Source organism: Lutra lutra, chromosome 6, assembly GCF_902655055.1.
Source record: "Lutra lutra chromosome 6, mLutLut1.2, whole genome shotgun sequence".
NCBI classification, from domain to species: domain Eukaryota; kingdom Metazoa; phylum Chordata; class Mammalia; order Carnivora; family Mustelidae; genus Lutra; species Lutra lutra.
The window spans coordinates 29,471,783-29,488,400 of NC_062283.1; the positions used below are offsets into that span (position 1 = coordinate 29,471,783).

Consider the following 16,618-nt stretch of genomic DNA (forward strand, 5'->3'; position numbering starts at 1 on the left):
GCCCATGTCCCATAGGTTCCAACACCTTCATATTAAGATGCCCCGTGGCATCTCACTGCAACAGGTAATAGATCCAACTTGAATGCCCACAGGTGCTCCTGGTGGTCGTGGGCTGAAGAGCATTGAACCATGTTACCCTTTTGTCTGTCACAATTGTTTTTGTGTCTTTTAATTTGTTCATGGACATGAGTTTGTATCTTTGTGAGAGTGTGGTTGGCATGCAGATATTTCATACATTTCCTATAGGTTTTTGACACTAGACTGTGCTTAGAGAATTTCTTCATCCTACAGTTGTAAACATTTCGTGTATATTTTCACCTCGGTAGAAATGAGGAGCAGAGGGTTTCACAAGATTGAAGGGAAACACGGAGAATTGTCTGAACTTGGGCAAAAGTGTGGGGAGGAGCAAGAGGTAAAGGATGATAAGATGGTGGAATCTAACATGTCTGTCTTCTGCTTTATGACATTTACAAGTACATACAGAGCCTACGAGATACAAGTTGTAGCCAATATACCCTCTCACCTGGGCTCAGTGAAGACTTATGAGCCTCCTAATGTTTACCAGGTGAACACAACCAACACCAAGACTTCCAAAGTAAGAGATAACAATGAGCTCCAGGGATGGGCATCTTGAACACTTATGACCTAGATGTGATAATCACGTTTTGGCTAATGTCTGTACACTTCAGCTGTCTCAATGCATGGCACTTGCACTTTCATGCTGTATTTTAAGCATCTGTTTCAGATCCACATACACAAATCTTCAACTTCCATTTAAAGGTAAATTTAATACACATACACCTATGAGTCACACAGTATCTTCTTTGAGGAGGATCCTGACAACTAAGAGCATTCTAGATATGTACTGTCTGAATAATAGTTATAAGCCACCTGTGGCTACTTAAATTCCTATTCATTTAAAACAATTAAAAATTCAACTGCTTAGCACACCAGCCACATTTCAAGTGCCACCTGCATCTCAAGAGCCACATGCATCTCGTGGCCACCATACTGAACAGCGCGGATACAGAACAATTCCTTCCACACAGATTGTTGTATTGGAAGGTGCCGTGCTTCATGCTTTGTGGGTCTCAAGTCAAATATATTAGACACATGTAAAGTGAAAAGACCAACATGATTTCTCTTACAGATGACGTCAGATTCCCGTCTGGGATGAGAATACATATGAAGCCGATGTGTCACAAAATCAAAGTTGTTTATGCCTAGGTCTGGTGCCTTCAGGGGTAAACTGTCCCCAGTTAGAAAAGGGAAATCCCTGTCCCTCCACCTCCCTCCCCAGACTGGGGACCCTCTCTGCCATCACATTTCCAGGAGGTGAGGTCTCTTCTAGATGCACTCAGGGCCTGGAGTCAGAGCTGAGTTTTCAGAGGAAACAAGTGCAGCTCAGGGAAAGGGATTCTGCTGAGTGAGGAGGAGGTCAGGACAGGACCAGTGGGAGACTCTCCCAGGGTTTTCAGAGCAGCCGTTCTCAAAGTGTGGTCTGAGGAGCAGCTGATGTCACTGAGGCCCTTGCACAGAATCCATGAGGTTAACACTATTTTCATAACATTACTTAGACCTTATTTGCCTTTTCACATCATTGACATTCACACTGAGGTAAAACTTAGCAAGAATGGAGGTGATGGGTCCACAGGGCAATTGTTTTTCTTCACCACTACTCACTTCCATAAAAAAACAAAACCACTCTTTCCACCACTTTCCAAGCTACCATAATGGTCCCATGCATGTCCCAGCAGATGCTCTCAAGAGTATTAATGCCTAGAAGAGAGGCAAAGTCAGGTCTTATTAGGCCAGGCTCCAAAGTCATCATCCCGTTTCTAACTGTGATGACAAAGCATGGTTACATTGGGAATTTGAAATCACTACTGATCACAGAGCTGGGATACTGCTGTGAACCTTATGAGCAGGTTAAACCTGAGTGAAGTGAGCAGCCACAGATTTGATGTGCAACTCAAAGATCTACCAAAATAGCAGGAGAATCTGCCCCCATCCCTCCAGTTTGGTTTCATTGTCCTGACAACCTCTGTTGGCATCATGGACCATGAAGAAGCACAATGAAAACTCACATGAGGGAAAATCCTGAGACCTAGGGAGATAATACCTACATGCAAATAAAATACCTCAAAAACAAAAGTAGGACAAAAAACTAGTATCACATTCAAACATGCTGATCAAAGCACTAGAAATTATTATCTTTATTAATTATTCTCAATAATTATTCTCAATAATTAATAATTCTCAATTATTCTCAAATCCACATTTAAACATGTCATATGTGATGACATGAGATGTACAGCACTTCTACATACATAAACCCCAAGGGAAATAATTTGTGTAAAATTAACTGGCCTCTTTTTTCTTTTTTTTTTTTAACAGAATGCCATTTTTACCCGAAGGAATGAATGACACAGAACTTGGATTATTTAGACTAGCACAATTGACCGACAGTGTCTGGAAAATGAACATGAAGTTACCCTTTCAGGAAAATCAACTCATATACGACAGCTGAGAGTACTTGTTGCCTTGATCAAATGTAAGCTCTCAAGAGAAAAATCAGAATTTTGGGAAAATTGTGATGTACCAATAAACTTGACAGCTTACTACTACTGATCTATTGGGATCTGTGGTAATATTAAAGCAAATATGACTTTTGATAAATCAATTTTAACCTCATCAACACTAGAACACATGCGTAACTTAAACAACACATTACTTTTTTAAAAAATCATGCATTAGTACAAGATCCATTCAGTGTGCAAGATGGGCCTGTGGATTTTAAGGCATCAGATGACAGAGTCAATGATACTCTCTAAAGTTCCACTTTGCAAATAACCTTAGAGAAAGTACAACTTGTGTCATTTGAATACAGTACCTAAGATGAATAGCCATAATGATCTGAGAAGGTTATGAAACATACTGTTCTCCCATATTTGTGTAAGATTGTACATTTTTTCATACACGTCAACCAGAACAACACAATAAAGGCAGAAGCAAATCTGAACATCCAGGGGACTTCTAAGGAGACAGACAAGAAAGGGACTTGCAAAAAAGTAAAATGCAAGAACATCACTCTTCTCGCTATGGTTTTTATTTGTAGAAATAGTTATTTTGCATAAAAACAATATTTCTGTTTTCATGCCATGGTTATTAATATGATTCTAAATGAATTAATGAATTTTTAAACCTGTTTTATTCCTACTACGGTAAATACTAATAGAGATAACCCACAGACACAAAATGATCCTTGGGATCCTCAGTCATCTGTGAGACTGTGCAGATACATTGTGAACAGAATGACTGACTCATGGAGCTCCTGGGCCATGACTCAGGCGGACAGTGTGACAAAGAGCGCTCTGTGCAGTAGGTGAAGGGTCAGGGCAAAGTCCCAGGTCCCTGGGTCGCCTCTCAGGTCCCAGGGCGGTGTCTGGGGTGGGGAAGCCCAGTGTGGGGAGTCTCCATCTCTCTGGGTTTCACTTCTCTTTCTCCCAACCTGTGCCACCTCCTCCTGTCTGGATACTCATGACACAGACCCAGCTGGCGCTCCCATTGGGTGCCGGGTTTCTGGCGAAGCCAATCAGCGGCACCGCGGTTTCGGGTTATAAAGTCTCCTCACCCGCCTGCGAGCCCAGCGGCGACTCACTGTCTCCTCAGACTCTGAAGATGGAGGTCGTGATGCCCCGAACCCTCCTCCTGCTGCTGTGGGGGGCGCTGGCCGTGACCGAGACCTGGGCGGGTGAGTGCGGGGCGGGAGGAAAGGGCCTCTGAGGGGCGGGAGCGAGGGGACCACCCGGCGGGGACGCGGGACACCCAGGGAAGGTGCCTCTCCGCAGCCCCCATCCCCGCCCCAGCCTGTGCTTACCCCGTCCCTCCTCGCCTGCACCCTGCTCTCCCCGACTCGGTGCCCTCTCTCCCTGCCCTCCACCTGGGCCCCGCTCCCCGCGCGGGGAGGAGGGTCGGGCGGGGTCTCAGCCCCCCGCGCCCGCAGGCTCCCACTCCCTGAGGTATTTCGACACCGCGGTGTCCCGGCCCGGCCGCGGGGAGCCCCGCTTCATCTCCGTGGGCTACGTGGACGACACGCAGTTCGTGCGGTTCGACAGCGACTCTGCCAGTCAGAGGATGGAGCCGCGGGCGCCGTGGGTGGAGCAGGAGGGGCCGGAGTATTGGGACGGGGAGACGCGGATCTGCAAGAACGACGCACAGACTAACCGAGTGGACCTGAACACCCTGCGGGGCTACTACAACCAGAGCGAGGCCGGTGAGTGACAGGGCCCGGGTCCAGGTCACGACCCCCATCCCCACCACACCGACGGGCGGGGGTCGCCCCGAGTGTCCGGGTCTGAGCGTCACCCGAGTGTGAGGGACCCTCCCGCACCCCCACCCCCGTCCCCCATCCTTAAGCCCAAAGAACCGCGGGAACTTTTAGGCGGTCTTACTTTCTGTTTAACCCCCTCGCTGTCGGCCTGGGCCAGGGTCTCACAACATCCAGCGCATGTACGGCTGTGACATGGGGCCAGACGGGCGCCTCCTCCGCGGGTACTGTCAGGACTCCTACGACGGCGCGGATTACATCGCCCTGAACGAGGACCTGCGCTCCTGGACCGCGGCGGACACAGCGGCGCAGATCACCCGGCGCAAGTGGGAGGCGGCCGGTGCGGCAGAGAGCTGGAGGAACTACCTGGAGGGCACGTGCGTGGAGTGGCTCCGCAGGTACCTGGAGAACGGGAAGGAGACGCTGCTGCGCGCAGGTACAAGGGGCCTCGGGACCTCCCTGATCTCCCCTCCCCTGGGGCTGGCTTCCCACCAGGAAGGGAAAATGGACTTGGTATCAGAACACCGACCTCCCACGGGTGGGGAGAGGGAGGTCCGCCTGAGTGTTCAGGTTCCTACTAGAGAGTGACTCAGCCAGAGGGCCGCTTTTCTCTAAAGGACAATTGAGGAATCTAGTCTTTCCCGGGAGACAGGTGGAGACCATCCCTGCAATAACCCATCAGCGGTTCCCTTTGACCCTGGCAGCCACCCTGGGAAACCGGGCTTAACCTCTCAAGGCCTTTTTCTCCACTACAACACCTTTGGAGGTCTGACTGGGTGTGTTGAGTCATTCACCCCCCACCACAGTCAGGACCGTTAGTTTGCTCTACCCCTTAAACCTACAGCCTCCTATCCTGGACCCTCTCCCTGACTCTAGAACTTTCCAGGATTAGAAGATCCCAAGGGCTGGGTTGGTGACTGGGTTTTGTGCTTCTTCCATCCAAACCAATGCCCAGTCCATCTTCGAATGGTCATGTGAATGCCATTTCAGTGGCCCATAAAGGTAAACCCAAGTGTGGATTTTCTTTTTTTTTTTTTTTTTTTAAAGATTTTATTTATTTATTTGACAGACAGAGATCACAAGTAGGCAGAGAGGCAGGGAGAGAGAGAGGAAGGGAAGCAGGCTCCCTGCTGAGCAGAGAGCCCGACGTGGGACTCCATCCCAGGACCCTGAGATCATGACCTGAGCTGAAGGCAGCGGCTTAACCCACTGAGCCACCCAGGTGCCCCAAGTGTGGATTTTCTGATTCTCTTCCTCAGAACCCCCCAACACACATGTTACCCGCCACCCCATCTCCGACCATGATGTCACCCTGAGGTGTTGGGCTCTGGGCTTCTACCCTGCGGAGATCACCCTGACCTGGCAGCGAGATGAAGAGGACCTGACCCAGGACACAGAGCTTGTGGAGACCAGGCCTGCAGGAGATGGAACCTTCCAGAAGTGGGTGGCTGTGGCGGTACCTTCTGGACAGGAGCAGAGATACACATGCCACGTGCAGCATGAGGGGCTGCCCAAGCCGGTCACCTTGAGATGGGGTAAGGAGGGTTTTGGATAGAGCCTCTTCTCAGGGAAAGCAGAAGGCCTTCTGGAGAACTTCAGCAGGGCTAGGACACTTAACGGAGCTCTGGACCCCTCACCTTCCCTCCATTTCCAGAGCCACCTCCTCGCACCATCATCCTCACGTTGATCATTGCTGGTCTGGTTCTCCTGGTGGTCACTGCAGTGATTGGAACTGTGATCTGGAGGAAGAAGCGCTCAGGTAAGGAATGGAGTGGGGTAGGGGGATCTCAGGTTTCTTGTCCCACTGGGGGATTTCCTCGGTAGCAGACTGTCCTGCCTTGTTACTGAGAAGTACCATCCTCACAAATGGACTTGCCTGCTCTGGAGCTGATCACGAACACTCACTCTGTAGCAAACACTTGTGAAAATGAAGGACACATTTTCATCTTGTTAATTCTGGTGATGGGGACCTCATGCCCAGCAGTCACAGGACAGAGAGGAAAGTCCCTGCTGAAGACAGAATTCCAGCCTGCTGGGTGACCCAGTGACTCCTCACCTCGTTTTTCATGTTTCCTATCGTGTCCTGGGAGCTCAGTTACAATTCTGGAAACTTCATTTAGAACCAGGACTGGGAGCTTCCTCTGGGATCTCATGGCCCAGCCCTGTCCCAGGCCTCTGATATGCTGTTTTTTCCCACAGGAGAAAAAGGACCAGGCTACTCTCATGCTGCACGTAAGTATGGAGGGGTGATCCCTGAGACCCTGAGATACTGTAGACAAGACCCCATCGGGAACTCACACACCCCATAGCTCCTCCTTTAGTCTCCTCTCCTGTGGGCTCTGACCACATCCTCTTTGTTCTCCCCTAGGCGATGACAGTGCCCAGGGCTCTGATGTATCTCTCACGGTTCCTAAAGGTGAGACCCTGAAGACCCTGATGTGGAGAAGGATTGAGGCATTAGGGACACTTTGAGCATGAGGGGAGCTTCTGAGATGTCCCCACTTATGGGACTGACCTCAATTTGTACATTATTTTTTTTCACAGTGTGAGACCAGCTGCCTTGTGGGGACTAAGAGATGGAAGATTTCTTCACACCCCCACTTGGTGACATCAGCAACCCCTAACTTCTCTTTGTGCAGATGTCAGAATGTGTCTGTGTTCCTTTGAGCATAATGTGAGGACATGAGATTTGCCCACCCTGCCCATCAGACCCCTCCCTATTCTGATTTTCTCCTTTCTGATGTGCTTTCCTGTTCCAGCAGAGGCAGGACTGGACCATCTCCATCCCTTTCCTTATTTCATGTTGGGCTAAGTACAAATGACTTACTTCTGTATTGAAAATGAGAATCCAGACATGAGTTGTGTTTCCTAATTCTTGCCATATGGAGTTGATGAGGTAATAAAAGAGGAGATTTGTAAAATTGAGACAGCAAATAAATGGAAGCACTGAGAACCTTCCAGAATTCGTGTGTTTACTGTGCTGAGTCTTGCGGGTGGGGGCAGAAGGTTGTGAGGAGACAAGTGGGGATGGGGCCTGTGCCCAGTGTGTGCTCAGTGCATCATGGGGGTGACGTGTTCACCCCTCAGCTGGGTCATCTCTCTGCTCTGTGTCCTTGACCCTTGTGTGGAAGCTTGTCTCACTAGGAGCTGTGATCACAGGGACTTGGATATCACCTCTCACCAGGACATTGTGTAGCAAGAGATTCCTGTGACTGGGTCAGCCTCACCTCAGGCCTGGGTTGGGTCATAGCCTCCATTTGGGGGTGGGCTTTTTTCATTGTTTCTCTAGAGCATCAGGCCGGCTCTTGCTCTTGTGTACCAGTTCTTATCCCATTCTCCCTTGGTGACCCTATCGTTTATAGCAGCAGATGTCCTTTAGGCTGTGTTCCCACAGGCCTAGGTTGTCCCCTGCACACAGGAGTCTCTGCGGTATGGAGAGATGAACTTTCAGATTCATCCATCTCCTCCCTTCACTCTAGACCTGTTTTCTAGATTATTCTTGGGATTCTGGAGATAGAGGAGTAATCTGAAAGTTTCTCAGCCTTAATAAACATCAGTTAGTTTCTCTCTCGAGCTGCTCTACCCTCTCTCCCCTACCCCTAGTTCAATGAGTCTAGTGCTGGCGTGGAGCCAAGTTCATGGATTTATAAAGCAGAGCCTAATGTAGATCTCTTTGTGGTTGGAGAAAATGACCCAAAAAGCCTGAGTACAGTGTTTCTGGAGAGAGAACTCTGTGTGCTGTGCTGTGTAGGAGAGATGGTGTGCAGGGAGGGGCTGAGCAGAGAGAGGAAGGGGAGGGCAGCCCTGTGAGGGGAGAGAGACAGCACTGATGGGGAAGTGGATGCACGTGGGGTGGGAGCTGCCTCGGAACAGCTGTTCCTGAGACTCATCTAGAAGGAGTCCTCTAGCTGCTTATTCATTCACCTGATAACTGTCATGTGCCACATACAGGACATGCTGTGTTTACATCTGGGCACCTGAGTGAGACTAAAGAGGGAAAATGTGCTGGTCTCATGGAGAGTATGTTCTAGTGTAAGGGGCAGACTACACTTGACCCTCCGACAACGTGGGGATGGGACAGTGACCCCCTCGTGCAGTCAGAAATCCAAGTATAAATTTTGACTCCCTCCAAACGTAAGAACTAATAGCCTACTGTTGCTGGAAGCCTCCCTGGTAACATGAAGAGTCACTTAACACATGTTTGTGTTACATGTAGAAAACAGTCTTCTAACAATGAATGAAGCTGCAAAAATTAGTCAGAAATCACAAAGAAGAGGAAATGCATGGACAGGACTTACTGAAAAAGTCCGCACACAGGTGCACATGTATGGTGCAAACCAGTGTCATTAGGAAGTGAACTGTGTGTTGTGTAAGCGCAGTAGTAAGGGAAGTGTTTAAGTTGGAAGTTGGCAGGAGCTGTGAGGAAGGAGACCCAGAGATCACCTGTGCTGAGACAGGGACGATGGCTTCTTTACTCCAGGGATCAGGGGAGCCTCACAGAGAAGGTGACCTCATCATGGAGGTCTGAGAATATTAGAAGGCTTTGGAGTTTTCTCTGAGTGAGGAGTGGAGTTACAAGAATGAACAGATCAATGGGATTGACTTTCTAAGCAGCACCTGTTTGCTGCTGTGAGAATCGAGAGGTGCAGGGTGAGCCACCAGTAGGGAAAATGTAGGAAACCAGTGCTGTGTCCCAGGAGGGGGATGTGGGCTGTATGTCTGGGGTGTGAGGAGGGAAGATAATAGGAAGTGGTTGGATGCTGGATATTCACAGATGGACTTTGCAGCATTTCCTAATAGATTCATTCTGGGTGGTGGGGAGGAGGAATCAAGGAGGGCACCCAGTATTTCAGACTGCAAGTAGAAATGCGGAGTGCCTTCCTTGGATATGGGGAAGATTCTGGAAGCAGGACCTGGGGGAAGCAGCATCACAGGCATCCAGGTTAGGCATGTGGAATCTGAGACAACTATTAGAAATCCAGTGAGGTTGGCAGTTGGATACAGAGTACAGGGGAGGAGAAATATCCGGACTGGAGAAATAGATTTGGGAGGCGACAGCATATACATGATGATTAAAACCTTCAGCAGAGATGAGGTCACCAAGGGGGTGAGAACCATAGAAGAGAAAGAACAGGACCAAACCCTGGACTCCTCAGGGCTAAGTAGGCTGATCAGAGCGCACACCCAGAGCGCACTGCACAGTCTGGTTCTGTGTCTAGAAGGCACAGAGACCAGGGAGGCCCAGTCCTCAGTGTGCACAGGAATTTCCTGGACTATGAAGATCTAGACAGTCTGGGGTAGAGCATGAGATGCTGGGTTGATAACAAGGTTGGTGCTGCTGCTGCTGCTGGTCGTCAGATCCCACACTGAGTAACGAGCACAGGAAGCAGGATCCCCACATGGCCGTGCATCAGCCTCTCCTATAGTGATTCCTGGGCCCACGCCCAACATTTTAAGCTGGTGGGTCTGGGGAGAGGCCCGAGTATTTGGTAACAAAGCCCAGGCAATCCTGTGACTCCACCAGATAGAGAACACTGAAGTCATCGATGAGAACCCTCATTGTGGGAAGGGGTCTTACAGACACATTTAAATGGTTTTTTGGGAGTGTCTGGGTGTCCCACTCTTGCTTTCAGCTCAGGTCATGATCTCAGGGTCATGAGAACTAGCCCATGTGATGAGTCTGCTTGAAATGTCCTCCCTCTCCATCTATCCCTCCCTGCCCCTCTCACACATGCTTGCTCTTTCTCTCTCCCTTTCTCTCTGTCTCAAACAAATAAATAAAATCTTCAGGTGGTTTTTTGTAGGAAGAAAAATGCAGGATATACTGGGAGATACTTTTTTCCTCTCCCATGGGGCACAGCCAGGTGACTGACTGAGGAAGTTATCAGCTCAACATAAAACATCTGAGTTACTAAGAGTGTAGATCTTAATGTCTGCATCACACAAAAGGAAATGGTAACTATGTGATGTGATGCACATGTTAGCTAATGTTACAGTTGTTATCATTGTGCAATACAGAAATGTATCAATCAGCAGGTTGTACCCTAAACTCACACAATGGTGTATGTCAATCATATTTCTATAAAGTTGGTTAAAAAAATGCCTGAATTCTTGCTCTTGGAAACTCTTTACATGGGTTTCTGACTCCTTGTGATACATACATATAGTTACAGAGAGACTCGGGGACGGGAGAGAATATATGGGACCTTGTTTTATTTCTAGGAAAGCCACGATACAGGCTTGAGACTACACAGCCAGGAGCAGAATCCACAATGGACCCTAGACGGGGGCCCACAGACAGCCAGCGCCTGCTATTGGGTATTGATGCCACTGTCCACACCACTGACTCCCCTGAGGGAGGACACTAGACCCTGCAGCTGGGACTTCTATCGCTGCTGCCCTTGACAGCTGCATGACACGACTGTGACACTGCTCAGACCCCCTCTGCCCAATGCATGGACACTGTCCCAGTGTGTTTGTCATGTGTCCTGAGTCCGAGTCTGGCAGGTGGTCACGTGACTGTTGAAGCTTCATGTCATGTCTACCTGCAGGACTGGCAAAGTGGGTTCCCCTCTCTGTGGATGGAGGTGTCTCTGCCCCCAACAAGATTGTTGACATGTGGCATTCCTGTACGTGGGAAGAGAGGTACAAGTTCTGGGAATGGACATTGGGGTTCAGGAATGGAAAAGAATGACAAATTTCCACATTGGAGCAGTGATCTGAGACTAGATCTTGATCTGCACCCTGTAGGCACTCAAGTCTGCTTGGATGAGGAGTGACTCATAAATAAACTCATCTTTCAACTTACTCCCTTGATGGTTGTTATGGCCCAGGTTTCTCCCCTCCAGTCCCTACTCATAGATAAGTGAAGTAGCATTGTTGGGTCATGAAGTGATAGCTCAACACATCTTCTCCATCCTTTGTCTCTTCCTGGGATTAAAAACCCAGATCTGGGGGCACCTGGGTGGTTCAGTGGGTTAAAAGCCTCTGCCTTCGACTAGAGTCATGATCCCAGGGTCCTGGGATCGAGCCCCACATCCGGTTCTCTGCTCAGTGGGGAGCCTGCTTCCTCCTCTCTCTCTGCCTGCTTCTCTGCCTACCTGTGATCTCTGTCAAATAAATAAATAAAATCTTAAAAAAAAAAAACAACCCAGATCTGTGTCACTTCAGATGATCCTCATATATACACTGACATTTGATGTTTCTTTCCTAGGTACATATTTCTGAGGAGAGTATCCATAATTTCACCAGGTTTCCTGTGGCCTCCACAAAAGTCTGAAAACCCTTTACAGTATAGACACCGTCCTACTTCATGTCTGGTCCATGAACAGCTATAATCGCAGTATTTCAGCAGATCCAATGATGTGATATTCATGCTCAGTTTTGTTTGGAAATAATCAGTCTCAGACAGGAGAAGGTAAGAGCTTTCTGGCTTATACTCACTTATACTTATACTCACTTCCAACTTCTGTGTACTTTCTGTCGGCTGAGGAACAGTTCCCAGACCAGGGCTGGCTCACAGAAGACACTGATCAGCATTGGTTTAGGTGACTTACACTCTAACACTGACTCAGGTGCCAGATAAAGAGCAGAAATGAAAAGTACTTACTGAGGATTCCATTTCTACCTACACAGCAGACTAAGGTTTAAGGCTGCCCCTCTCCATGTGAGGTGATGAGCACTGGTGTTATATGGAACTGATGAATTATTGAACTCTACATATGAAACTAATGATGTACTCTGTGTTGGCTAATTGAATTTAAATAAAAAAAAATTTTTAAATAAGGCTGCTTCTTCTCCCAAAAATGAAAGTGATACAAAAAAACATAAAATCACCCAAAAGTACAGAACAATCAACAGAAAAATCATTTAGCCCAAAATTTATAAATGGACCCTAAGCCAGAGAGAATAGTTGTTCTGATCTGTAGAGTATTTTACAAATCTAGAACATCTTAGCTTGGCTTCTCAGGCTCAGGAGCTTCGTAGAGAGGAGATAATGCCCAGAGCTGCTTCATGTGAGGAGCAGGAGAAACATCCCCTCCCTGAACATCTGGGACCTAAGATTCACATCCTCAGAACAGGGTGACACAAATCAAATCTGTTCTATCTTCAAGTGCAAGAACATTCTAAGGAAATTTGCCTTTAAGTTGGGAAAAAGTAAGGAAACAGCTATTTCAAAAATTTGCAGACACGGACTAAGCATCTGTGATTTGTAGTCCAAATTTGCTTTATCATCAGCCATTGGGCCAAAATAACTTCATGTCATTAACTTAGTTTATATTCGTCCTGGATTGGTGATGATCCAAAACTTTTAAAAAAGAAATTTCTCTAGAGAAATCTCTATTTAACCTACATGGCAAAAAACTTACACAGAAAATTGCACAGAGAAAAAAAGCAACTCGTAGAAAGAAATGTAAAGTTCAAATGGAAAAAAGACTGTGGTTAAGTAACCTTAGAAAGTGTGAGTAGTAAATAGCTCATGAAACTTCAATATTGGAACCATAAGATACAATATTACAGGACCAGGAAATGATACAAATATATAAACATATGTTATTTGAATATATATTATGGGTATGATATAAAGAAAAAAGTCACAAAATTTAAAATGTAGAAAATTTGGCAAAACACCTCTTAAGAAAATAACAACAACGGGGAGCCTTCTTCCTCCTCTCTCTCTGCCTGCCTCTCTGCCTACTTGTGATTTCTCTCTGTCAAATAAATAAATAAAATCTTTAAAAAAAAAAAGAAAATAACAACAAAATAAACTGATTAATGATTAAATAATGAAAATATTACAGTTTATTCACTGAATAAGAAGCTGTCAGTAAAAAAGGAATGAGTGGAGGGGCACCCAGGTGGCTCAGCTTGTTAAGCACCTGCCTTCTGCTCAGCTCATGATCCCAAGGTCTTGGGATCAAGCTCAGCTTCTGGCTCCCTGTTCAACGGGAAGCCTTGCTTCTCTTTCCCCCTATCTTCTCCTGCTCCCCTGCTCCTGTGCTCGCTCTGTCTCTCTCCTCTCTCCTAAACAAATAAAATCTTTTTAAAAAGAGAGAGAGAGAAATGAATGAGTCATGGAAAACAAAAAGCAAAAAGTAAGACAGCGACATAAATCAAGTGTCAATATTAACAAGTCAATCAACGTGCAGATTGTTCGCCTGAACACAAAACAAGATCCACCTATGCTGTCTACAGTAGACGCACTTGATCTCAGTTACAAACAGATTAGACTCAAAAGGATGGAAAAAGGTATCTCAGGCAAACAGTGTAAGTCTGACATGTAAAGAACATTCCAGCCATGAACAGAATATACATACATTTCAAATGCACATGGAGCTTTCTAGAAGATAAGCCCTATGCTAGGCCATTTAAAAACTCATTGAATTTAAAGGGGTAAAAATAATGCAAATATCACAGTGGCATGACACCAGAAATAAATAACTGGAATGAATTTGGGAAGCTCACAATATGCAGAATTAACACACTTCTACATAATCAAAGGGTCAAAGATATCAAAATGGAAATCAGAAAATACTTCAAGATTAATGGAAATGAAGACAGAGCATACCAACCCCGAGGGGTTCTGACTAAAGCAGTGTTGAGAGGAAATATATAGTAGGAATTGCCTGTATGAAAAAGAAACATCTCCAGTCAATTACCTGAACTTCAACATTAGGTTAAAGGAGAAAGAGGAGCAAACTAAACCAAAAGCAGGTAAAAAGGGACACCTGGGTGGCTCAGTCGGTTAGGCCACTGCCTTCGGCTCAGGTCATGATCCCAGAGTCCTGGGATCTAGTCCTGCATCAGGCTCCTTGCTTGGTGGGGAGCCTGCTTCTCTCTCCACCTCTGCCTGCCACTCTGCCTGCTTGTGCGCTCTCTCTCTCTGACAAATAAATAAATAAAATCTTTTTTTTAAAAAAAAAGGCAGGTAAAAGGAAGGAAAAAATAAAGATGAGAGCAGAAGTTAAAGAAATAGAGAAAAGAGAATAAAATAACAATATAGGAAACTAACTGAATCAAATGTCATCCTTTAAAAGATCAACCAAACTGACAAATCTTCAACTAGACTCACTAAAAGAGAGAGAGAGAGAGAGAAATGACCCACATTACTGGAATCAGCAATGAAAGAAGTGATATTAGGACTGACCACACAGAAATAAAGAGAATTAGGAGATTTTGATGCACAATTATATGCTAAAATATCAACTTGCTTCTATAAAATAGACAAAAACACAGAAAGACACAAATGACTAAAGCTGACTGAAGAAGAAACAGACCATCTGAATGTACCTATAATGAGGTAGAAGATAGAGTCAATTGTATAAACTATTCCACATAAAAGCCCAGTTCCAAATGGCTTCACTTGCAAATTATACCATATGCTGAAAGAATAACAATTCTTTACAAACCCTGCCCCCCCCAAAAAGAGGAGGAAACCCAACTCATTCTATGAGGCTAGGATTATTCAGATACCAAAACAGAGAAAGAAATCACAAGACAAGAAAACTACAAACCAATATCTCTTATGAATGTAGACTCTCACACACACACACACACACACACACACACAGAGATCTCAACAAAATGTAGCAAATCAAATCTAGCAACATATAGAGTTAAACAAACAATGAAATTTATTTTGGGAATGCAAGATTGGTTAAACATCCATATCAATCAAGGTAAAACATATATATATATATTCATGGTATATACTATATATTAATATACTAGGAATATACTAGATAAAAATGCCACATGCTTATCTCAACAGATGGACAAGAAGCATTTGACAAAATCAGACACCTTCTCATGATAAAAACTCAACTACTAATGGAGGGACTTTCCTCAATCTGATGAAAGACATTTATGAAAACCCTTAAGCTAACATCTTACCTAATGGTTAAAGACTGGTTGTTTTCCTCCTAAGAGCCACAACATGAAAATAATGTTCATTCACGGCTTCTATTACACATTGTGCTGGAGGGGTGCTTGGGCGGTTCAGTCAGTTAATAGTCAGCCTTTGGCTCAGGTCATATCCCAGGATCATGGTCCCAGGGTCCTGGTCAAGACTGCATGTGCTCCCTGCTCCCCTGGGAGAATGTTTCTCTCTTTCCCTCTGCCTGCACTCCCCCCTGCTCGTGCTCCCTTGCTCTCAAATAAATAAATAAAGTTAAATTAAATTTTAAAAGGGAAATGCCAAGTGAAGTTGTCAGGTTGGCAGTCGTGTTTCTGAAAACTGGGCACGCTTCTTGATGGGTTCAAGGCAAAAGACTCAATGAAGCCAAAGAATAGGGAAAGGAAAGGTTTTACTGACACGTAAAGGAGAACACCGGGGATGTTTCCCAAAGCAGCGTGTCCCTGAACAACACTGGGGAAGTTTCAAGGTGAAGGTACAGATGTCATGACTCCTCTGACGCAGGACACCTGACCCTCAGTAGGAACTGCTGTCTCTGCTGCTCCTGACACCTAGGTGATACTCATGCCACTCAGGCCGAAATGTCTCTGTACAGACTTGGCACCAGAGCTGGGAGCCTGTGGCTGCCACGTCCCATCAGACCTGCCTCCAAGCAAGTGAAGATGTTAAAGATACTTTTTCCAGAGGAGAAATGAAAAGCACAGACTTCTAATAAAATCTATTGAAAATGAGACACTTGTGACTGGATCCTGTAGTCAGCCTTCCATTCCTGGGGTAAGAATTATGATTCCTTTGTTTTGCCCCTCCTGGAGGACAAACAGCCATGGTACAGAGTGTTCAGGTTAGACTCTGAGAATGCCCAGGGATGTGACTGGATATTCACTGCCTGGTCTCCAGAACATTCTCATGGTCATTAAAATATATTGTATGCAGGAACAAGTGCAACTCTGAAAAGGGTGTTTGGAGGGAGCCACATTACAGATGAAGTGTTTGGAACAGTAAAGGAAGATGCATCATTACACAGATATAAAAAAAACTTGCCGTCACAATCTTCTCCTGCCCCATTGACAGCTGCTGAGGAAGCACCACGACAGATTAAAATTAATGAGGAACAAACTGACATGGGTGTGGACACAAAGCATCAAAGCTATAAGGAGTAGCATTTCCTATTTCTTGAGAAGCTTTTCAAGCTTTGGAAACCTAAGTAACAGACAGCTCAACTATGTGCAATTGGAAATAGATATGAAAGATGAAATTATAATTTTGGCCAACACAAAAAAGACGGAACAGAAAGACTTGCCAAGGAGGATTCCAAAGGATTCAGCACGCTACCGTTTCTTCCTATGGAAAACATTTCCATGAAGGAGACATTT

The 16,618-nt window shown here is 45.9% G+C and overlaps 2 protein-coding genes across 5 annotated transcripts in view; both read left to right on the plus strand.

Moving 5' to 3' along the window:
- LOC125101807 (DLA class I histocompatibility antigen, A9/A9 alpha chain-like) overlaps positions 1-7,085 on the plus strand; it is a 343,654-nt gene extending 336,569 nt beyond the window's left edge. Inside the window, 1 exon segment of the mRNA XM_047732307.1 lies at positions 6,875-7,085. Coding sequence (XP_047588263.1) covers positions 6,875-6,879 — 5 coding nt within the window. The 3' untranslated portion in view covers positions 6,880-7,085.
- LOC125101803 (DLA class I histocompatibility antigen, A9/A9 alpha chain-like) overlaps positions 1-7,290 on the plus strand; it is a 249,173-nt gene extending 241,883 nt beyond the window's left edge. For 2 of the 4 annotated variants that reach the window (XM_047732293.1, XM_047732291.1), the window contains 3 exons: positions 6,530-6,562; positions 6,699-6,746; positions 6,875-7,290. In XM_047732293.1, the coding sequence (XP_047588249.1) occupies positions 6,530-6,562; positions 6,699-6,746; positions 6,875-6,879 (86 nt within the window). In that variant the 3' untranslated portion in view covers positions 6,880-7,290. Of the gene's footprint in view, positions 1-3,593; positions 3,755-4,006; positions 4,277-4,490; positions 4,767-5,589; positions 5,866-5,984; positions 6,090-6,529; positions 6,563-6,698; positions 6,747-6,874 lie in introns of those variants that run through there. The other 2 variants (XM_047732290.1, XM_047732292.1) reach the window with 2 other exon arrangements.
- The last annotated feature ends 9,328 nt before the right edge of the window (positions 7,291-16,618 follow it).